The sequence below is a fragment of the Leopardus geoffroyi genome, chromosome B2 (assembly GCF_018350155.1).
Source record: "Leopardus geoffroyi isolate Oge1 chromosome B2, O.geoffroyi_Oge1_pat1.0, whole genome shotgun sequence".
Lineage (NCBI taxonomy): Eukaryota > Metazoa > Chordata > Mammalia > Carnivora > Felidae > Leopardus > Leopardus geoffroyi.
In genome coordinates, this window is record NC_059332.1 from 149,820,339 (window position 1) to 149,844,235 (window position 23,897).

Genomic DNA, 23,897 nt, shown 5'->3' on the forward strand with positions numbered 1-23,897 from the left:
TGACTCTGTTCACGATCAAGTTACTCATCGGCCAAGGCTCTAGGTCACAAACCCCCAATCCCTGAATGGCAAACTAGGAGTGTCTGAGTCATGGACTGAGTACCTCGGTCTTTAAAAGCTTTGGACGAGGAGGTCAGCAGCTAATGCTCTTTGTTAAAATTAACAGCTAGAAATCAATGCCCTGTCCACCAGAGGTACAATTGAACTGTAATTGATTTTTTTCAAGGAAGTAAAATAACATGGACAGAAGGGTAGGTAGCTCTTAACTTATAAAGTGAGGTGTTTTCGGGGCGCCTGGGCGGCTCAGTCGGTTAAGCGTCCAGCTTCGGCTCAGGTCACGATCTCACAGTTCGTGGGTTCAAGCCCCGTGTCGGGCTCTGTGCTGACAGCTCAGAGCCTGGAGCCTGCTTCCGATTCTGTGTCTCCCCCTCTCTCTCTGCCCCTGTTCGTACCGTCTGTCTGTCTCTCTCTCTCTCTCTCTCTCTCTCTCTCTCTCTCTCTCAAAAATGAATAAAAAATATTAAAAAATAATAAAACAATAAAGTGAGGTGTTTTTGACCTTCCTAATCTGATGGTTTGGGGAAGGCAGAACGGAAGTACCAGCCTGTCGGTCATAACGGGCACTGTGCTTACGTAGGAAAACGTTACATTTGAGGGAAAGAAATGAAACATTAAGCAGTAAAACGTATGATTCCTATACTTGGCCGAAAATAGCAAAAAACATTAACAAAAAATAATCTACAAAAATATTACCTATGCCACACTCAAAATCTTCCAATTATCCCAAGAAATATGTTTTACAGTTGGTTTCTTCAAATCAGGACCCAGCCTAGAAGCATATATTACAGTTTATTATATTTTATTGGGTCTCCTTTGTCTCTGGAATACGCAATTGCCCTTCCCTGTCTTTTGCTCCAGGCTCGGGAAGAGAGCGGACAGCCGTCCCACAGACACGATCGCTGTGAATAACGGCATGCAGAGGCCTCCACACGGTGAGCCCCGGAACAGGTGAATGGGTTACCTTCCATGTTGAAGGGTCTTGGGCTGGGGAAAGGATCCTGGATAAAAGGATGGGTTTGCTGTCATCAAAGGGTCCTTATGAGACGGAGGCAGGAGGGTCAGAGTCCAAGAGCAGACGTAAGGGTGGAAGCAGAGGGTGGGCTGAAGCTACTGCTGTGGCGAGTGGTGAGCCAAGAAATTCGGACATCACTAGAGGCTGGAAAAAGCAAGGAAGCGGATTCCAGAATGGAATGGAAGGACACTCTGACCTCCAAACTCGAAGACAAGTCTTTGCTGCTTCGAGCCACAACCTGTGTGGTCATCCTTGACCACAGCGATCACAGACTAGAACAACCATTGCTCGGGCCCCCTGAGAGCTAAACCGTGGTGCTCCTTACCTGGTTTCTTCCTTTGTGTTTTCCCTTCTCACTTGGTAGCTGTGTTTACAGTAACTTTCTGCATTGTTCTTACATTGTTCTTACGAACTTATCGTCGTACGCCTCCCACTGTGGACATTCGATTCTCCTAACAAAATCCCTGAAGCCAAGGGATGTGTCATTCATCACCACGTCTTCTAAATTGCCCTTTTCAGGTCAGAAGCGGAAAATATTTCTTAGGTAAGTGAATAGATATTTACTATTCATATAGCAACTTTTAAGGAAGGTAAAGGAGAGTGGAGTGAGGAAACTATGCCATATCTCGTGGTTAGTTATTTTCTTTTTCCTTTCTTTTGTTTAATGTTTATTTTTGAGAGAGACAGAGTACAAGCAGGGGAGGGGCAGAGAGAGAGGGAGATGCAGAATCCGAAGTGGGCTGCAGGCTCAGAGCTGTCAGCCCAGAGCCCGATGCGGGGCTCAAACCCATGAGTCGTGAGATCGTGACCTGAGCCGGAGTCGGACGCTTAACCGACTGAGCCACCCCAGCGCCCCTAGTTACATTATGATTTTCTAAATGTCCAACTAAATTCACTTGCTTCTTGCCTCATAATGGAGACTTCCGGATAGTTCAGTTTACCAATTTAAAACCAGATGCCATCCCAGGGAATCACAAGGGTCCACCTAAAAGAGAGGCAGAAGGACCAGGGTCAGAGGGGGTTGAAAGGGCCAAAGGGGAAGTCAGAGCAGAGACAAGGCGCCACGCTGTCAGCTGTGAAGACAGAGGCTGGTCAGCAGCCCGGGACACGGACAGGGTCCGCAGCAGGAAGAGACTAGAAAGCAGGCTCTCCCCTGGAGTTTCCACAAGGGACACAGGCCTGCCGACACCTGATCTGACCCCAGTGAAAATGACTGTGGGGCCAGCTCTCCAGAACCAGAAGATCGTAAGCTCGTGTCGTTTAGAAATAGTAACAATGAGGGCCACCTGGGCAGTTCAGTCAGGTAAGCGTCCGTCTTTGGCTCATGTCATGATCTCGCGGTTTATAGGTTCAATCCCCGCGTCGGGCTCTGTGCTGACAGCTTAGAGCCTGGAGCCTGCTTCCGATTCTGTGTCTCCCTCTCTCTCTGCCCCCTGCCCTGTTCACACTCTCTCTGTCTCTCTCTCTCTCAAAAATGAATAAACCTTAAAAAACTAGTAATCATGAAAATAGAAAAAGACAAATATCTACCTTCCGAATAGATCATGAGTTGAACTATTGAATAAAATTTGTATTATCCACATATATAGCAAAACATTTCTGACAGCAGTAACTATAGATACTAGCAACAACAAAAATCGATGACATAATGCCAGTAGCTTGGAGAAAAAACGGATTTGAATTCAACAGCAGTGTTCTCAAAGACGGCCCAGCTACTCCTTTCCTAACTCTGAGCATCATGCCCCTGTTCTAAACGTTCCCTGCTGCTGAGACTCAAGGTGTGACCCCCAGACCAGAAGCAGCACACCCCTGGGAGAAAGGCTGGTTAGAAATGCTGAGTCCCAGGCCCACTGATACAGACTGGACCAGATCTGAGGCTTTATCAAAGTCCCTGGTGGCTGTCGAGCACGGCCAAGAGCGAGTGTGCACGTTAGGGGGGGGTGGGCTGCCTTCTTCCTTCTCTGCCTTCCTCTAGGACTGAGCACAGCCGGGCCTTCCCGGGGGCCTCTGTGGTGCAGCCCCGACCGAAAAGACACAGAAAGCGTGGGCAGCACGGCCTATGCCCGGGCTGCGCAAATGGTGGGGTTTGCACTTGATTTCTAAATGCGCCATGACACCTGCTAACACAAAGGTACGAGTGCCAGGTCCTCACTTCCCACCAGCAGCGCTCATGATGCATAATACCAAACGTGTTCTGGTTTCCGTAGTGACCACACTGACTTTTCATAAACACACCAGGGGGCTGCTTTCTGAGCACGGGCGTCACTAATCATGAATGATCAAGTGCAAGGTCTCACCTTGTTTAAAAAGAAAGCTGGGGTGTCTGGGTGGCTCAGTCGGTTAAGTGTCCGACTTCGGCTCAGCTCATGATCTCGTGGTCAGGCTCTGTGCTGACAGCTCAGAGCCTGGGGCCTGCTTCGGATTCTGTTTCCCTCTCTCTCTGCCCCTTCCCCCCACCCCCCTGCTCACACTCTGTCTCTCTCTGTCTCAAAAATAAATACACATAAAAAAAGTAATAAAAAAAAGCTGAAATAAACGAAAACAGAAAGGGGTGCCTGGGTGGCTCAGTTGGTTAAGCATCAGACTCTTGACCCTGGCTCAGGGCATGATATCTCCGGGTTTGTGAGTTCGAGCCCTACGGTCGGGCTCTGCCCTGACAGCATGGAGCCTGCTTAGGATTCTCTCGCTCTCCCTCTCCCTCGGTCCCTCTCCTACTTCCCTCTCAAAATAAATGAATAAACTTTAAAAAAGAAAGAAAGAAAAGGAAAAAGAAAGCTGAACGTTCCCACTCCGCGCTGTGCTGTTAATGAAGTCTGGAAGCCCAAGCAGGTGACACAGGCTTCTGGTCACCGAGGCCGCCCTGCTCCTGGAAGGCAGCGGCCATGGGGTTGATGGTTAACAGCCACCAGAGGTGGAAGATGGGCCAGTCGGGTGTCAGGAAGTGGCGGAAGGTGGGGTTTCCTCGGGTTATACGGCGGGGGGGGGGGGGGGGGGTACCCAAGAACGGAGCCTAATTGCAGAGCAAGACAACATAACAATCAGAAAGCTCTGGGCCTGTGGTGTTTAGGCGTGCGCAGTGTAGGCAGCACTGGCAACAGGGCTGGGTGGCACCAGGCCCCTCACCAGGCACACCGTGGTCAAGTCAGGGGAGGGCCCAGCACGGGGGCCTCGGGCTGAGGAAAGGCGAGTTCCCGCAGCACACCACGACTCATATTCTCTCAGGTGACACAGTGTGAGCGTCATACCCCACGGCCACTCTCTAAGAGGGGCCAGGACCAACAAGGGTAGGGGTTGTGCGGACGGAAGACGGGTGCCTGAGGCAAAATCACCCCAAAAGTGTTCCCTCATCCCACACTAGGCACCCCCACCCCCACCGCCGGGAGTTTGTGGCCACCCAAAGCCAGGGGGAGCCCCACACACTGCCCAGCTGGCATGGGAGAAGAGACTGCCACGAAACTAGTCAGTGAACACCCGTGGGTTTTAGTTCACGACCTAAAAAGCAGGTCTGCACGAAGACTCTGAGACCGGACCCGTCAAGCCAAGAAAACGAGTTTCCCAAGCACCATATTTACTACGGGTTGCACTACGCCCTCGAAAGAGATGCTGAAATTGCAAACCACGGGATGCCAGAACGGAGCCTTATCTGGAAAGAGGGTCATTGCAGATGTAATTAGTGAGGACGAAAGTCATCGAGTTGGGTGGCTCTCATGCAGTATGACTGACGTCCCTGTAAGAGGACAGCCACGGGACAACGGAGGCAGGGACCAGGCGCGTTCGTGCGAGCCCAAGGACACGGAGACGGCAGGCAACCCTGGGCCTGGGGGGAGCCCGGAGCTGGCTGTCCTCGCAGCCACAGAAGAAAGGAACCCCCGGTATTCCACATCCGCCACCATCTGGCCTCCAGAACCGCAGGCGTGAATGTCTGTAGTTCAAGCCCCGGTGTGTGGACGGGAGCACTAAATGCCACACAGAGGGCTGCTGGAAGGCCCGGCAGCCTTGTGCTGCCCACCCGCTGCTGGCCGGGGCCACCCGCAGCCCCTAAGCAGCCTCGGGGAGTCTACTCTTCCCCCACGAGCTCCTGGGGGGGTTAGAAGTCCCCGTGGCTTCTCTGAAAAACTGGAGTAAAACCCAGAGACCTGCCCCTGGTCTCCAGGTCCTTGCACCGCGTCCCCTCCACCCTCGACCCCATGGTCCCTGGGCTCCCCGTGGTCCCCTCGCTCTCCAGGCTCCCCAAGCTCCCAAGCCGCTGGGCCAGCCCCGTGCCTGGAGGTGTCCCCAGATCTGGCAGCTGTCCTGTCCCCTCACTCCAGTCCCAACCCGAACCCCACCTGCTCGGAGAGGACTTCTTCACTGCCCACCACTCTGCTGACGTGGCCCCACACCCATTTCTTTCCGCATCCACTGCCCCCTGCTCGGAAGGGTCATATTTAGCTGCTTATTTCCAAGAACACGCAACTGTCAGGTCTATGCAGCAAGGACTCTTGTCTGGCTCCTGTATCTGAGTCACTGAATCCTGGAGCCTGGCCGGGTGCCAGGCACACAGCGCTCACTCAGACATCTGCTGAGAGCGGAGAAGGGAGGGAGGCGGCGGGGGGGGGGGGGGGGGGGGGGGGGCGGGGAGCTGGCCGCAGACAGACAGATGGACAGACGTGCGCCTGGGGGCTGTGACGCCCGAGGCCAGCAGCCCGGCCGCCCCCCGACCGCCAGAGACCCTCATCGTGTCGAGAAGAACGTGAGACATCCCCCTCTGGTATTTATCCTAGGACTTTGGAAATGCGCATCTATGTGTCTGAATCCTCACGGGCTGTGATTTCCTGAATAACAGATCCTATTTGAGTTTCCGTCAAGCCGAAAAACAGACAATAAAATGCTTCCAAAACTACGTCTCCCGAGAGACCGTGAGTTCTTTGGGTTTTCTTGGCACACAAGGGCTTGCTCCGTTCATCCTGGGGCGCTGGGGACCCCCGCCCCTCCCCGGGGCCCCCGGAAACCCGGACAGGAGAGAAACGGGGGGCAGACGCTACCACGATTACTCAACCTGCACTTGGCACGACGGGTGTTTGGGACTACATCTTGGGGGAAAATAGGTCTTCATGATTCCCCGGAGATCTTTAGGACTCACATAAATTGCAGAGTCCGGGTCTCCATACCCAGCGCCCAGGGGCACCTATGTCACGAGAGCACGGTTCCGTTGTTTCACGTGTTATTGCCACAAAATACCCAAAGGATGCCGAACGACACAACTTTCCACCTGACGCTTTCATTTTACCCACACACATGCAGCATTACTATGGAGGGTGACTAAATTACCATGATCATTCAAATTATTCCCTTGAGATTAAGAGAATATAAGGAACTTTGGGGATCTTGGATTTTTTTTTTTTTGTACACATAGAAAACAACCCTGTATCTTCCTACTTTGAAGAGAGCAGGGGAGCGGATTTTGATGAGAAAAAAGGAGAGAGAGCCACAGTGTGTCAGCAGGGTCCGTGAATTCCACGCAGCCCTAGAAGGGGCAGGTGTGGGCCGCGGTGACGCTGCCCCCGAGGCCTCCAGAGTGGGCACGGAAAGGAGCCAGCAGGGCCGGGGAGGCCCAGGCAGCCTGGGCAGGGAGGCACCTGGCACAAGGTTTTAATCCCAGGGGGAAGGACCAAGCCATAGCATTTGACCCCGGGCCCCGATCACATTAGCCAAACAGCCACCATCCCACCACAGTGGGGGGAGCCCGTGCTTCTAGAAGAGACAACAGATCACCAGCATGAAGAGCCTTGGTTTGCAATTCCCTTATTCACTGGTCCTTGGTTATCCTCAGCAAATCACATCTTTTTTTTTTTTTTTTTAATGAGGCTTGAACTCACGACCCTGAGATCAGAGTCACATGCTCCAGCGAGCCAGCCAGGCGCCCCAAACCCCATCATTTGTGAGGCCTCAGTTTCACCTCCTGCAAAACAGAGGGCAGGTAACGAACGGCCCTCCCTCCCACTTCTCCGGGCTGTGGGAAGGACGGAAGGTGACAGAGGTCAGAGTCACGCTAAAAGGCAGCGTTCTTATCGAGTCATTGGGTTTCCTCGCAGGCGGGACAGGTGCACCATCATTGCCGAGGGGCTCGGACACAGGAGGCCCTAAAGGACACCCCAGCCTTGACCTCAGGGCCTCTTCCCACCCACTGCTCCGGGTCGAACGGCAGCTTTAAGTCAGGTGTTTCCTTCGCGATCCAGCAACCATCTCAACACAGGTTATTCTTGGCTGTGGGGGGACTGGTCAGCACCATCCGCCGGGAGAACCAGTGTTTTCTTTAGGAGACCATCCGTGACATCACCGTGCTGGCGGGTAGCCTGGGTCACATCGGGCCGTGGCCCTGTCCCCCGAGGCCACGCGAGGCCCCCCGCAGGACGCAGAGGGGTGCCGCGTGCGAGTAATTTGCTCTGCTTGCCCGAATGCGGGACGTCGCCGCCTCCTGATGGGTGGGCTCGGACAGCAGGACACAGTCCCCGGCAGGTGCCCCGGGGCCTAGAGGGTGCTGCCTCCCCGAGCGCTGACTGAGCAGACCTCGCGTCTTTGGAGAGAGCACCGTCAGAACGTACCAGCTGCTGACTGCGTTACAGAGGCAGCAGGATGAGGCTCTGAGAAACCGAAACCAGCTGAAGCCATCCCCTCTCCGCCCCGCGGAGTGACCACACCCACGTGATGACCAGGACGCCGGAGGTCGGCAGGGTGGCAAGAGGCCTGCTTCCTGTCTGGTGGGGGGGATCCTTGCGAACTGTTAGCACAGACACATCAGGAAGAGGCAGCACCGGTCCGCATTACGAAATGGTCCGTTTTCCTTCCTCTCTGCCTGAGGAGGTGCTAAGGTGCCGCGACGTCACTGTCCCCGTTGCCTACTCCGTGGCGCATCGAAACACAGATGGAATTTTCACCCGCTGAGCCGCGTCACCCTCCCTCCGAAACAGGTTTCCAGTCCCCCTTTCCAGAGTCTCTGCAAGGACTGAAGGGACGCCTGTCTTTGGCTGGACAGAAAGACAGTAAGACCCACAAAAGTAAACGGGCTGACACAGTGGGTGTGATGTAGGCAACACCAGCCTCAGGAGATGTGACAGGCGCTTGAAAAGCAGGAAGATAATAAGCAGGCTCGAAAGACCTTCTCGTCGATCTCTTTTCCAAACTATTAACTATCGCTCTAAACTGTAACTGCACTGCTCTTAATTGCTTTATTAGTTCGGAGGCCTCATTATTCTTGTCTCATCTCTATTCACACCAGTCTGAATGGCGTTTTCTTTCTTTTTTTTTTTTTTTTTTAAAGGAACAACGAAACGCTGTCTACACCCCAGGGCGGGACAGGTAAGAGATGACACATTGGCCTCGACACGTGGTCTGGGTCCAGGTGGCTCAGCCCCGACCCCGATGACGTCCCCATGTTACCACGATGTTAGCCCCGAGGGTTCTGATAACCCTTTGGGTTGCTCTCTCCTTCGAGCATGAAGGGTTCTTCCCGCTTCCCCAAATCTCTCCCCTGGCTTTGCTCCGGGCCCCTCTCCCCCCGAGTGGAGAAATCGAGGGGTTCAAGCTGTAGCTGCTTGGAAGTCAGGTCACTGAAGGAGGTCACTCTGACAGATGCTCAGAAAGCATAGAACATCCTGCCCCAAATAACTGCCCACAGGTGCACCTGATCCGGAGAAGAGGCCAGGGGCCGGGCGGCCGGAACTACATCCTCAAGCATCCTCAGACGGGCCATGGGGGTTGTCTTCCCTCCACCGGTAACCCCCTGGTGGATCCCCCCACAAAGCTCTCCACCAAGTGGCAGCTGACCTCAGCAGCTGCGACCCTCCCCATACTCTGTTCTGCCCTACAGACACCAAAATCTCTATCGAAACCGAGGGTAGAAGCTTGGAGGGTGGGGGAGGAGAGGGCAACACCCCAGCAGTCATGAGGAAGCTAAGAAAAGCCATGCTAATGTTGAGAATAACTTATCTGGGGCGCCTGGGTGGCTCAGTCGGTTAAGCATCTGACTCCGTTTTGGTTCAAGTCGTGATCTCACGGTTGGTGAGTGCGAGCCCCGCATCAGGCTCCATGCTGACAGTGCAGAGCCTCTCTCTCTCTCTCTCTCTGCCCCTCCGTCACTTGTCTCTGCCTTTCAATAAATAAACTTAAAAAAAAAATAACTTATCTGGACCTGGTTTCTAAAGTTGACCAAACAAGAAAATGGTCTTCATTAATAAACATAATCCTGACTTCTAGGCACTTTTAAAAAATACAGTAAGAGCTTGAATTGCGAGTAACTTGCTCTGGGAGGGTTCCGCAAGACGAGCAGAGATTTCTAATAAACTTTAACTTGATAAATGAGCGACATCTTGCAATACGAGCCGTACGTGATGCCGAATGTCACATGATCACAACTGAGCCCATGGTTCTTGAAATTCACTTTGATATACGAGTGCTTTGGATGACAAGCGTGTTCCTGGAATGAATTCCGCTCACGAACCAAGGTTTTACTCTACATACACCAATTTCCAATATTTTTCACAGGTTGTTCTCTAAAATTAGGAACTTGCCTAAAAAAAAACACCTGTGTCTAAAATACAGGGACGGGAAGGGCCACATGCACCCCCATGTTTATAGCAGCACTATCAACAATAGCCAAAGTATGGAAAGAGCCCAGATGTCCATTGGCTGATGAACGGAAAGAAGATGTGGTTATCTGTATACAATGGAGTATTACTCGGTGAGGAGAAAGAATGAAATCTTGCCATTTGCAACTACAGGGATGGAACCGGAAGGTATTATGCTAAGCAAAATTAAGAAAGACAAAGATCTTAGGACTTCGCTCATATGAGGACTTTAAGACACAGAACAGACGAACACAAGGGAAGGGACGCAAAAATAACATAAAAACAGGGAGGGGAACAAAACCTAAGAGACTCTTAGATACAGACAACAAACTGAGGGTTGCTGGAGGGGAGGTGGGTGGGGGAGGGATTCGATGGGTGAGGGGCATTGAGGAGGGCACCTGTTGGGATGAGCACTGGGTTCTACTCCTGAAACCATCACTGCACTATAGGCTAACTAACTTGGATGTAAATAAAAAAAATAAATAAAATAAAATAAAATAAAATAAAATAAAATAAAACAGAACATAAAATACAGGGACGGGAGGGTGAATGATGAGGCAGGGTTGCGGGAGTCGCGGGCTGGGCGGTACCCAGGGGCCTGGCTTCTGCATCCTGGAAGGCGCCCTCTCCTTCCCGCCTCCCCACACCACACCATTTCCCCCCCGAGATTAACGAATGGGCTCCCGGGTGGTGAGGCCGGCCCCACAGGCTTCCCAGACACCCAGACTTCGTCACCTTGGATCAATCCCACGGCGTGCACCAAAGTGAAGCACGTCGCCCGTAAACTCGGTAGGTCCTGAATGCCCACCTTTTGCCCGGCTTTGCAACATGTAATGTCCACAAAGGAGACGGGGGACAGGAGCACGCACCTCACACAACAGGTGCCTCGGACACATCCGTGGGTCATCTCTGCTCTCAGTGTGCCCTCCCAAGACTGTGAGCTGTCGCCTCTGTCTCCAGCCCCTTCCAATAATCCCTTAAAGATACAGCTGAAGAAGTGTTTCCTAACGGGATCTGCCAAGGGTTTTGTTTTTTTTTTTCCTTTGGAGTTTGTTGTTTTTCCCCGATTCTCAAGGGTGCCCACTTTGGAGGTGCCGAGGGAAATGAGACCAACAGCCACCCTTCTGCACTACTGACACAAAGTTCCTGCACCAACACCGACTTCGTGGGGAAGGAGCCTCTCTCCCTGTGGTGAGACTTCAACACCCAGCTTCCCGCACCAACTTCCAGCCCACCTGCAATCTTTATTCTAGACCTTCCTTCAGGTTGGACAGAGCAGGAGATGAAATACAACTGAGAGAGAATCACACACGGAGATATTTATTTGTACGTGAGATATCCCAAGCGTGTTCTCTGCTTTCAATGTATCTATACGGAGAATACTCCCACGTAAAGAAGCCGTTATCAGCATAGATCACAAGGTTGGAGGGTCCGGCACGCCTCCAGGGCACACGCACTAGCCTGGTCATCATTCCATGTTCGTTTTGGTTTCAAGTTTATTTATCTTGAGAAAGACAGCGAGAGAGGAGGAGAGGCAGAGAGAGGGAGCAAGAGAACCCAAGCAAGCTCTGAGCAGTCAGCACAGAGCCCAAGGTGGGGCTTGATCTCATGAACCGTGCAATCATGGCCTGAGCCAAAATCAGCAGTCGGAGACTCAACCGACAGCTACCCAGGCGCCCCTGCGCACCACGTTTTAACCACAGGTTGTTAATAGGTATTCTTGATTCATTGATCGATTGATTGAATGAACTGTTGTTGACTTGATTTTTTTTCCTCAATAAGATTTTCCATCATCATACGCGTCAGGCTGGCCAAAGGTGTGAGACTTTTATACTCTAATTCCCATCGTGTGTCTGCACCATCAACCCTTAACAGAGGCTGTGCAGTTACATTCGGAAGGCCAACGCGGACAAGAAAGGAAGTCCTTGCTTATAACTGAGCATTGGACATCGGCACCCGCCTGCTGGGTGGCCGACCCTGCGTGTGGCTCCCAGCACTGGCAGAAGCCTGGGTAAACAGCTCATTGTCCCGAAATTTCTGTCTCCCACAAACAGCACCGATGTACTACGTATCAACATTACGTCCTTCAGAATACTCCTAAAATGCGTCTGGAACTGTCTTCCTTCATTTATTAAGAGTCAAAGTTAAATTGATTTTCTACCATCAGGAAATGGTAATAACTTGCTGTATCGTACTTTCCATCAGCAAAAAATAACTTGAAAGAGGTTGATTGATTTTACTGCTTTTCTGCATCACGTTACCATGTGCATTTCTATCCAAAATGTTAAGGGTAAGGCAACTGGAGACTAGGAGGTCTTAGGAAACAAATATCGCTAATGATTTAAAAGATTGTCTGTTAACTGCATTGCACATCACACAATCACAGGGTCAGTTCAGCCTACCGAAAGGAACGGTCCGCACACCTGTAGCTCAGTGCCGTAGAGAGCTCCAGAACGTAACTGCTCAGTGCTCACGTACTACATGAATCTGCCTGCGAGAAACACTTCGAAGGTTCCTGGCAATCAAACTTCCCACAGATGCCCAGCAAGGCGTAAATAAAAGTGGCAGTCCAGGTACGGCTTGGTTGCTCTGAGACCCTGGGCCTTCAACCTCGTTAACATGCAAAGAGGGCACTCCTTCCTTATTTGCACCCATCGAGGGGCGGCTGGCTATCCGTTCCCCCGGCCACCCTCTCAGGGAAGTCACTGGCTAGAAGTCCAGTGAGCCTTTGACCCCTGCAGAATTGGCAGAAACAGGGCTACACCTCCCGTCCCCGGGAGTGCAAGGGAATGCACACACCAGGCCAAATGTTCTGCTCCAGAATGCTGGAAGCTTCCTGCAAAGCCAGGAAGGGGCTGAGCCGGGCTGCCCACTCCCGGAGCGGGAACAAAAAGCACAGAACTGAAAGGCCGCCAGCTAATGACGAGGCAACTTTGTGCCCTTTGTCTTTATTTAACCAACATATTGTGTCACGTGATCACTCACCAAGCGGCTCTTGGGCTTGAAACGCGGGTTGGCGCGCCCACGTTTAGACAGACGCAACACACATGCTTTCGGCATCGGAGCAAACGATTTTGTGCAGCCAGCAACGTTCGCGGATCCACCCCTCCCAGCTACCGCACCTTGCCAGCTATTTTGAAGTCGGCAGAATTGCAAATTCTACAACTTCTATGGTTCCAAGCGGAGCATCGCTGAGCCACTCAGGAAGCTGAGGCTTCTTAATGGCCTCGTCAACTCTCCGCGGCTGCAGCTGCCTGGGAGGGCGCGAGGGCATTTCTTTAGCAGCGACAGACACGCGGCTGCTTACATAGAATTCCTTGCCCTCGGCTTCCGTTCACCTTTGCAGTTCAGTGCTCTGGCACCACAAGATCCCCTACGACGCCCTTGTGGCCTGGGCTCCGTTAAGGTCGAGCCCGGTTTCCCACCGCCCGGGTCAGGCACGTGGCCCCACGCGGCGTGGAAACGAGACTGACACAGTCGGTGACATCTAATGTTCTTTGCCACTCCATGCCCCCACCCCCGCAGGGCATCACCCTCTGCCCAACCCCCACCTCTCCTCCGAACCCCCCTTGGCTGCTGGCCTACACCACGAGCCACCACCGGCCTGGCTCTGGGGACAGCGGCCACGTCCTCGCTCTGCTGTCCCAAACGTTGTCAGAGGCTGCGTTACCCACATGCCTGTCTTTAAATCCATCATCTCCCCCTTGGAAAAGTCCATGCCCAACAGCTGGGACTTTTTCCTTGGCTTGTGATTTTTCTTCTCATTCCCTATGTTCTGTGTGTCCCTGTTGAGGGAAATCGACTAGAATACACACACAGCCTACACCTGTGCACATACCGTGTTTGTGCAGGTGTATGCGTGCAGACACATATTTCACCACGACAACTGCTCACGGGCTATTAATTTCAAACTTCCATTGCCCCCCCACCCCACCCCACCCCACCATTCCCCCCCCCCAAATAACCAGACTGGAATAAAACATGTATAGTTACTTCTTCCACGGTATCTTGTACGATGGGCTCCGAGTCCAGGTTAAGATCCTCCTCGGGGGTCTGATAACAAAGACATACACGGAAGAGAGTTAGCGTGACGACATTCTCGAAAACAGCATCCCACTCGAGACAACGGGCAAACCAGACTTCCCGTATTAGTGCAAGAGGACATCTCCACCTGACTCCATTGGAACCATCTGAGTTACCAGGCTACTGGGTCAGCCGCGCTCACGCCACAGGCGAGAGAAGCGGGTGGTTTACGCAACTCCCTGACCAGCGAGTCAGGGGCCGTGGATTCAGATGGGGCTCAGACACTGACAGAGAGAAGTCGGAAACAGAGGAGTGACAAAGGGAGGGGGTTTGGACCACTCTTGTTCGAATGGAATAAAATCACAGTCTCGGCCAAAGCTCAGGAAATGACTTAAATCAGTGAAGTTCCTGGCCCGTAAACACATAAACAGAGTGTTTCTGCAGGATGAGGCCTCACCAGGAGGCTCTGGGCCTGAGCCTTGCTTAACGTGGGCCTCAGTTTCCCTACACAGGTCGGGAACATGTCAGCAGGGATGTGGAGCGTGTCCAGGGAACGAGCACCAGACGCTGCCCGCCCCCAAGCTGGCTGACCCACCGCACACCCAGCTCGGCGGCTTACCTAGCAGCCATCAGATAACGTCACTGTACGAGCCAGACCAGACCGTGACCTGTCAGGGAGTCCCATTTGATCTGCATTGTTCAAAAACAGGGGCTTTTCCTTTCTTTAATGCGTGATGACGTCCGGGAAAGAAAGGTCATGCTGACTGCTTCGAAAGAAGTCCAATAAAGGAACGCACGGGTCAGCCAGAGCCTGGGGGTGGGCTTCTGCCCCCCTCACTCAATCCCATCTCCCGTTTTCTGCCCTGCACCCACCCCCCCAGGGCATGCCCTCGGCCACCCTGAACCTGCTGAAAGCAGCTACTGGGAGGCCTGCGAAAGCGATTCCCGCCACGCTGCTGCTTTTTAAGGCCAGATTCTCCAGGGACTTTATGGAGGGCCCGGTTTTTAATTAGCACGCGTCTCCTTGTCAATACACCTCATTAACTGGTAAAACACACGGCCCGAAACACGTGAAAACAACTCACAAAACTGCAAATACTTTCCCTCGACCGCCAGATGAACTTCCCCTGACCTGTGTGCGGGGGCAAGTCGTTTGGGTGAAACCCACAGCGTCCCCGGCACAGCCAGCCTCCAGCCCCACCCGGGCCAGGCCCTCGGGCTACAGATGAGAACACCAAGCCGAGGGGAGAGCGGCACCCAAGTCAGACTAAAGCTGGAATCCGGGAGTCACTTCCACCAGAAAACTGGCCATCAGTCACGTTAAATTTGTGTAAAAGCGAATCATGGAGTCACGAGCACCATACCCACAGCGGATCTTCTCCTACAAAGGGCACGGAGCTTTACATGCAAGGATCCGGTAATATTTAGTTTGGAGTTCAGAAGCCACACGTTGTCCATTTGTTCTGCCCATTTTCTTGGTATGTGATTTATTTCAATGTCATACAACATAAAACATGGACAAACTAGGAAGTAAAACCAGCTTCTGATTTCCACGGTGGATAGATTTCACGTGTGTGGGTGGGGGGGTCCCACAATGGATAGATTTCACGTGGGGAGTCCCACAGTGGATAGATTTCACGTGTGTGGGGGGTCCCACGGTGGATAGATTTCACGTGGGGGGGTCCCATGATGGATAGATTTCATGTGTGGGGGGAGGGGGGGTCCCATGGTGGATAGATTTCACATGTGTGTGTGGGGGGGGTCCCACGATGGATAGATTTCACGTGGGGAGTCCCACGGTGGATAGATTTCATGTGTGGGGGGAGGGGGGGGTCCCATGGTGGATAGATTTCACGTGTGCGTGGGGGGGGGTCCCACGATGGATAGATTTCACGTGGGGAGTCCCACAGTGGATAGATTTCATGTGGGGGGGGTCCCATGGTGGATAGATTTCACGTGCGTGGGGGGGTCCCACGGTGGATAGATTTCACGTGGGGGGTCCCATGGTGGATAGATTTAATGTGTGGGGGGGGTCCCACGGTGGATAGCTTTCACACGTTGGGGGGGTCATAGGTTTCCCCAGGACCCAGAGGACCTCAGGACAAATTCTTCTGGTTCAATCTTTCCAGAAAAAGCTCTGATTTTCTGGGTTCCAGAGAAATAGGACTGGATGCTCTATTTTAACAAACATACTGTGTATGGTATAAACCATCCTAAAACATTTACCTGGGAAGCAGGAAGAAAATTTTATCAAATTTTTGTGATTTGCTGCTGCATATGCATCAACTCAAAGACTTTTAAATTACCCTCTAAAGGGGGTGGCAAGGCAGCGGTGTCTATGGCCTTTTTTTTTTTTTTTTTTTAATGTTTTTTTGTTTTTCGGAGAGAAAGCTCAAGCCGGGAAGGGGCAGAGAGAGAGGGGGACAGAGGATCCGAAACGGGCCCTGTGCTGACTGCAGCAAGCCCAGTGTGGGGCTGGAACGCGTGAAGGGTGAGATCACCACCTGAGCCAAAGTCGGCACTCAACCAACCGAGCCACCCAGGAGTCCCTATGATGTATTTTTTAAATGACATGAGTATAGGGGCGCCTGGGTGGCTCAGACGGTTAAGCACCCGGCTCCCGATTTCATCTCAGGTGGTGATCTCACGGTTCGTGGGTTCAAACCCCACATCGGGCTCTGGGCTGACAGTGCGGAGCCTGCTTGGGATTCTCTCTGTCTCTACCCGTCCCCCATCCACGCTGTCTCTGTCTCCCTCCAAATAAATAAATAAGCTGAAAAGAAAATAACACGGGTATATTCATTGCTGGTCCATTTCAATCGATTTCAGAAATAACACCAGCTGCTCCCTGGAGCCCTGGTCACTGGCCGGATGCCCAGTCCGGAGCCTGGCAAGGAGTCTGCCGAGCCCCTCCACTTCCTCACTCCTGCCCTTCCTCGGCCCCCCAAATGTAAGTGAGAGAGAGGCTCTTTCTAAGGCGCGGTCTTCAACGCCAAGAACACCATCACGTGCAAACAGAACAGTCAATGACCACAAAGAGCTGTGGGATGTCCTCTCTCTAGGCTTAGCTACTTGTCACCAGCAGCGACGGCAATGTTGTTCCATCAAAAAAATAGGCTGAATATCTATGCCGTGCCCAACCGTGTCTGTGGAACATCCACAGACTGCAAACATTACGTTAGCTTGGCTCCCCCAAAAAGCATTAAATATAAAATATTAAATAAATTCTCTTCTAAAACGGAATCTCTCATTCGGTTTAAAATTACGTGAATGTCTCCACAGAGAGTGTGTAATATAAAAATAAATAACACTTTAAGAGAAGAATTTATAGACCTGACGCTGAGATGGGGGATAAGGCAAAAATTAAAGCTTGCATTTTGTGAACATTTAGTAAGTTAGTAATCTGCCATGGGTGAAAGCAATTTGAGTAGCTAGGAGTACAGGTACGTCTCATTATTCAGTAGGTACGTCTAATAATTCAAAACTTTGAGAAACTTGAGCCTCACAGAAAAATGTACCTTGATCATCCATAATTCAAATTAAGCAAATCGAATTCCATGGAACAGGCTTCCAGAGACTTCCACGTCCCTAGGGAAGCCCGTAGTCAAACAGCATCAGAGGTGCTGCCTCCCAGCCAGCCCTGGGGAGGGGGCCACGGACCCTTTCATTTCATTATCTCTTCTCTTTATTTGTTTTGGTTTTTTTGTTTTTAACCTTATTTTTTATTTTTTAAAATTTACATCCAAATTAGTTAGCATGTAGTGAACCAAAGATTTCAGGAGATTTCCCCAATGCCCCTCCCCGTTTAGCCCATCCCCCCCTCCCACAACCCCTCCAGCAACCCTCAGTTCGTTCTCCAGATTTAGGAGTCTCTCTTTCCCCTTTATTCGAACGCACGGGCTATTAACACTGCATGATCTTCCTGCCTTCTGTTTCTTAAAGTCACCACAGTTTGGCTTCCTGGCTCAGCCTAGACTGCAGCAAATGGAATTCTCACAACGTAAAGCCACTTGTTGAAGGAAAACCAAACTGATGCAGATGAGTCGGGAAGCCTGTGAAGACTTCAAGAAGCATCCCGAAGTTTGGTTTAAGGGCGACGATTTTTTTCTTCACCACGTTAGCTCTCACGCGTACATTTGCACCACACTCAGTGCCCCCTGTGTGTGGGGGGGGCACGCATACACACACACACGCATTTGCAGGACTCTACACCCACAGCTCTACACGCACTCAACACCCAAGCTTCTGTCACCCAGTAGTCCCCAGCGAATAAGCATCCCTTCTGTTAAATACGCACTCAGTCCTAAGTGAGGCTTTTTCAGGACTCACCCCTCTCTGGGACTCACCTCGATTTCCATGGGCTCCACCTCGATCTTCTTCCATAGCTCCAGCAACTGTGCGATCGGCATTTCTTACAACTTTCCTTTCCCTCCGATCAAGTACTGACGGTAAGGAAAAAGAGCAGCAGAGGCACAGAACAGCGCGGAGAGGCGGGCAGACAGACAGTCGGCGCCCGGGCAGAGGCAGGCACCGTGGGGAGAGGGTCCCGGGGGTGGGCAGGGGTCTGCAGTAGGGCCGAGCGGTGAGTCTGATGCCCTCCCAGGCCGGGCTCCGCTGCTGGGCTGGGCTGGGCTGCTCTGGGCTGTGGGGCTCTGGGCTGGGCTCTGCTGTGCTGGGCTGCTCTGTGCTGTGCTGCTCTGGGCTGGGCTGGGCTTCTCTGGGCTGCTCTGGACTGGGCTGGGCTGTGCTGAGCTGGGCTGGGCTGGGCTGGACTGGGGCTGCGCTGTGTGCTGGGCTGCGCTGGGCTGGGCCGGGCCGACGACCAGAGCAGACAACCTCGGATCTGCACCGGCAGCCTCAGATCGGTTCCCGGCCTCGCCCCTCCCCCTTGCACCGCCACTCCCTCCTTCCCTGCCCCCACTATTTTACCTTAATTGGCTCTAAATGATGGGTGCAAGTTGGGGCTGAGGATGCCGCTGCCATAGAAACTGCATAGCAACCGGGCGCTGGGAAGAGGGGAGGCGCGGAGGGGGCCCTGCGGCAGGCTCTGCCCTTCTCCCTCCCGGCGCGCCACACACTGGCGCGCGCGCACACGCACACCCTTACACACACGCACCCCTTCCTTTGCCCGCCACCCCCTAAGCCCCAGGAGGCCCCGTGAGCCGGGCACCAGGCCGCCAGGCAGGAAGCCGGATGCAACGGGCAGCTCCTCCTGCGCGAATATTGAAGAAAATTCTCGCCTCCGGGAACCGCTGCGGACCCGGCGGCCCGAGCAGCGTCCCCTCCCCCCACCCCGCGATTCCTCCGGGCCGCCCGCCCTGCCCCCTCCCGAGCGCTGGGACCCCCCCCCCCCCACACCCGGGGCGCGGCCCGTGACCGCACAGGGCGCCCCAGCGGGTTCCAGCCACGCGGCGGCCCGGCGGTCCCCGAGCGGACGGGACAGGTGCGGGAGTAAACAGGATCCGTGGGCGTCGGAACGGGGATTGGGGGCAGGAAGACGAAGTCAGACAGTGTGGTGTCAGTCGTTCACCAAGTTCCAGGAAGAATGTGGCGCGTCGCGCACATGTTCCCGTTTAACTTCCACCTAATGTGGACTTAACCACCCAATTTCACAGATGAGAGCGTCCTGGGGCTCCCGGGGAAGGACTCGCCCCAAGGCCCCCGCCCACTGCGCAGGCCCGGAACTGCGGACGGGGACCCCAGCGTCTAGACAGGGGTCACCGGGGGAACACCTTTCCAGGGGACATTTCCGTCCCCAGCTCCTTCTCCTTCCCTCTCCTTGCTTCTGTCTTACTCCATTTCTGCCCTCGAGTGAAGGGCATTCAGCTCCCAGACCCTGAATGAATGCTCATCTCACGTTTGCTTCCCTCTTTGGGGAAAACAGTGTTAAAGTCTAATGCAACAGAGTGTTGCTTCCGGAGTCGTTGATGTTTGAGAAAAACATCCAAGAAAAAGGCTTACTGCTTCCAAAACTTAGCAACCCCTTTGTCTTTTTCGTCTTTATAAAATCACTAAGAAATCCACTCCATGACAACACACACACACACACACACACACACACACCCCGAACTAGCCCAAATCCCAGATACTTTGCAATTCAGAGCTAAAAGAATAGAGCCAGAGTTAACACTCCATCCTATTGTGTGTTGATTTGTGAGTCACTTTCTCTTTGTACGTAATCAGCCCAGCGAGGATCTTGAGAATTAAGTCCGTTCAAAATAAAAATAATAATGTTGTTTGTTTTCAAAGTCGACATTCGCTAGTAGAGTGAAGGGTTCCAGTGGGTTCATCATAATATAAGGTCATTTATAATATAACATAATATATAATAGGCTCACAGACTGATAACATGAAATGGTATTTATGTAACAATAGGGAAATGGTTGACATAAAAAAAAGCGCTGACGAGATGTCAAGATCTTTTCATCTGAGGAACTGAAAACATGAAGCCCCTGAAAGCAGTGGGGAGGGAAGTGGAATTGAATTCCTCATTGGGTGTTCCTAAAACTTGTACTTTCCGGAATTTTCCACAGGCACTCTGAGGTAGGCAGACTGAAGGGAAACACGGCCCTTTCATCTGGGGGAAGGACTATGGAGGGAAAGAAGTGAGTTGGGACCAGCCTCTGGCCCCTGTGCTAGAACCTTACCACAATCAGCTGTCACCAAACACAAAAGAGCTATTATTCAAGGCATAGCTTAGGAATTGCTGAAACTATGGTTCATAATGTAGCATGAGGTCGTCTTAACCTATGCAAATGTGGCACCGATAAAGGGGCTGAACATCATTCAGCTGCTTCACAGGAGCCAGGGGCCCTGGAGGGATCCGAGAGTTTACATAATCTGGGAGCTCTGGAATCACTTCTCCGTGCTTAATCGCTCTGCACCGTGGCCTCCTGAAGCACCCAAGATTATTACCGAAAAACGAACAACCACCTCAGTGAATCACCTCCACGCTGGTTTCTCAGCGCGTGTCACTTCCCTGGGACTACGTGCCCAGACACGGTGCCAAGCGCACTGGACAGAGAACGGAGAGGACCGTGAAACGGACTGCGAGACCGAAACGCAGAGTCAGAAAAGACAACTTTAAAACAAGCGCACCGATCCAGGAAAAGCGTTGGCCGCATCTGGAAGAGCTCACACTGCAATTAGGAAGCGTGGACAATTAGAGAAGAGAAAGGCAAGTTTTCTGAAAGGATGGTTTTATCTAAATACCTAAAAAGATAAAGCTTCAAATAAAGGACTCAAGAAATCACGAGTGACGGGGGAAGCGTGTCCAACTAAATCCCAAGAAAACTCGAACAGCTTTTTCAACGGGAACACCACCTCAAAAAGCTGATTTCCAGGAACGCCACCCCCAAGCCTCAGTTTCCAAGAAGAGAAGGCAGTTGAAGAGTACTTGCTGAAATGAGTCTTTCGTGAAGCCAACCCTATGGACTAAAAGCAGTATTTCAAGAGACCCTGGCCACAGAATCATCGTGAAATTGTAGCCGGGGCGCAGGGACCCACGAGCACCTGGTCCCGGGGCCCCAAACACACCAGGTTCCCAAAGGCAGAGAAAGGAATGATGGAGAAACAGGAAAGGGACTGATTTCAGGGAGGCCAGCTCCGGGAAGACAGCGGACTGGCGTCTCAAAGACGGTCTCCAAAGTGCCGAAGATACTTGCAGGTGTATTCGAGGAGAACGTGGGGCAGAGGTGGGTCTGTGCAGGTGGGCAGTGAAGGTCAAAGGCAGCTTGTCTCCCAGTGATCCCGGCTGGTCCTGCTGGCTCAGCTCGGTCCTGATGCTCAAGGGGGTAGTTTGGGTCCCATCAGGAGATGCTTTGCCCTCAAGGGCCCTCGCCCCAAGCCAAGAGACCAGCTGGAAGGAAGAACCAACAGGGAAGCGTGAGGTCAAAGGGGAGGCAGCCTCAGTCCTCTCTCAACATGAGAGGTGTGGACTGGCACCAAGCTCACTGAAACGTGGCCCCCATGAAAAGTCACTCTCCTGAGTAAATGAAACCAGGAGAACTCCGTGTGTCCACCGCCCTGGAAGGAAGGAGAGGTGGGCGGGAGAGAGCCCATTCAGCCCGTGGGTCTCCGCTACCAAATCCTCCTGAGACCAGAAGTGGGAATCGGGAAATCTGATTCGGGCCCCGTTCTGCAACTAAGACCCAACTTGTCTGAAGTTCATCTTCTCATCAGAAATAGTGCGTGTGAATGTGGGGCAGGATCCGAGAGAAAGGACCCCGGCTGACTCCGAGGCATCTGGTGCTTGAAGAGATGATAAGGCTTCCGTGCTGTGATGGGCATGTTCAAATGACCCACACGGTTTATCCCAGGCCGTTGCATTTTGCAAGTTGATACATTGGAAGGGTTTGGTAAAACGAAGAGAAGTACTAATTTTTCTAGGGGAGTGATCACTGGCCTGGGCGTTTCCAGTCTCCAGAATGTCACAAAATCTTTCCAGACCCTCGAAACTAAATTAATTTTAACAAGACTCATGCTATCCGTTGTTATGGGGGCTGTGTTTTCCCCCATTCCCAGGTCCCCATGGCATGATCCTAAGCCTAGCGCCTCAGGATGTGACTTTATTTGGCAATCGGGTCTTTGTAGTGTTAACCTGCAAAATAAATTACCAGTTACTCCGTCAGCCAAAGACGGGTTTATTCGGGAATAAAAGAGAATTGCCAATATGAGCTCTGGCCAAACCCCCTCGGGTTTCTGGAGGGCAAAGGAGAGGCACACTCCTTAGCGGAGGAAAGGAGTAAGTGGGCGGGCTGTCGTAAACTGAAGGTCCACCGGAAGTTGGCAGAAGTGTGGCGGCTTCTCATTGGCTGAGCCGTCGAGGGACGGGGAAGTGGGTGGGGTAATAGTGTCCGCGCGCAAGGTCAAGTCCACGTAGGGTCTGGTCTGGCTCTTCCTGTTGGGTCTACAACTACTAGTTCAAACCGTAGGGCTTGAGAACCCCCCCCCCCCACCCAACCTCCCCACTCCATTTTAGTGAGGTTCCGGTCAAGTCGTTGTCGTTAGCTAAGGTGAGATCACACTGGAGTAGGTGGGCCCTCATCCACGGCAGCTGGTGTCCCTCTGAATAGGGAATGTGGACACAGAGGCACCCACGGGGAACACCGTGGAAGGTGGAGTTCTGCCACCGACCCGGGAGCCTCCGGCAGCAGGGAGGGCGGCCCGGTTCTGCCTGCTCCTTCAGAGGGAGCACGGCCCTGCCGACGCCCGGATCCCAGGCTCGCAGCTTCCAGAACCACAAGGCAGCGAGTTTCTCTCGGGGAGGCCACGCCGTCTGTGGTCCTCTGTCATGGAGGCCCAAGCAAACGCACACCGGAGAATGAGGAGAGACCGTACTTATGCAGAAAGCACGGTGCACGCCACAGGCACCAGAGGCCCAAAGAAAACTGCTGCTTAGAGACCCCAGTCTGCATCTCCCTTCCATGGGGACTAGCCAGGGCACAGGGGACGTCGCTTTAGTTGGCGGCTAACAGGCTTCCAGAAGCCACTTTACATACTAACATGCTGCAGCCCGTCCAGAAAGACACAAAAGGTCGTTGGAATCCAAATCAGCCCCTTTGGCGGGAAATACCCCAGGCCCCATCTCCGACACAACAGAGTTGTGACTCACTGAGCCAGAACAGCAGCTTTTTTCCAAAAGAAATCATTCACAAGGAAGAAAAAAAAGGCCGAGAACAGAGTAAACCGCGTCTCTTCACCATGAAAAGTAAATTATAAGCTAGGAGAACATTTTTAAAGAAGGAGCTATTGTCTGCAGTCCTGCAGCTAATTTTTCATCTCACAGGTGAGGAAGGTCGATGTGACCGAGCCCCGTGATGTCTCGGCCGCCACCAGCTGGGCCCCAGGTCTCCCTGCGCGTCCCGAAGGTGTCTCCCGCAGGGACGCACACAAATACCTACCGATCACGTGAACCTCACACCTGAGATAAGAAAGAACACACACACACACACACACACACACACACAATATGGAAGGAAGTAAAAATGATAACACATCTACATTTACCTTTGCAGTTCCCTCATTGTATTTGCCCACATATAACACTTCCCAGAAGTTAGCACAATCTTGTTTAAAAAAAAAAAAAAAAAAAAAAAAAAAAAAGCCTGCATGGTGTTTAGCAGCTTTCCCGGCGGGGAGGCTTATAACTCGCTGGTCCTGCGGGAACATTGTGAGACAAATGCTGAACCCCTCTG

The 23,897-nt window shown here is 52.6% G+C and overlaps 1 protein-coding gene across 1 annotated transcript in view; it reads right to left on the reverse strand.

Moving 5' to 3' along the window:
• Positions 1-18,388, reverse strand: part of RPS6KA2 (ribosomal protein S6 kinase A2) — a 345,870-nt gene extending 327,482 nt beyond the window's left edge. The window contains exons 1-2 of the mRNA XM_045500255.1: positions 18,048-18,388; positions 13,672-13,731 (exon numbers count right to left, since the gene is read on the reverse strand). Coding sequence (XP_045356211.1) covers positions 13,672-13,731; positions 18,048-18,110 — 123 coding nt within the window. The 5' untranslated portion in view covers positions 18,111-18,388. The remainder of the gene's footprint in view (positions 1-13,671; positions 13,732-18,047) is intronic.
• Positions 18,389-23,897: the final 5,509 nt, after the last annotated feature.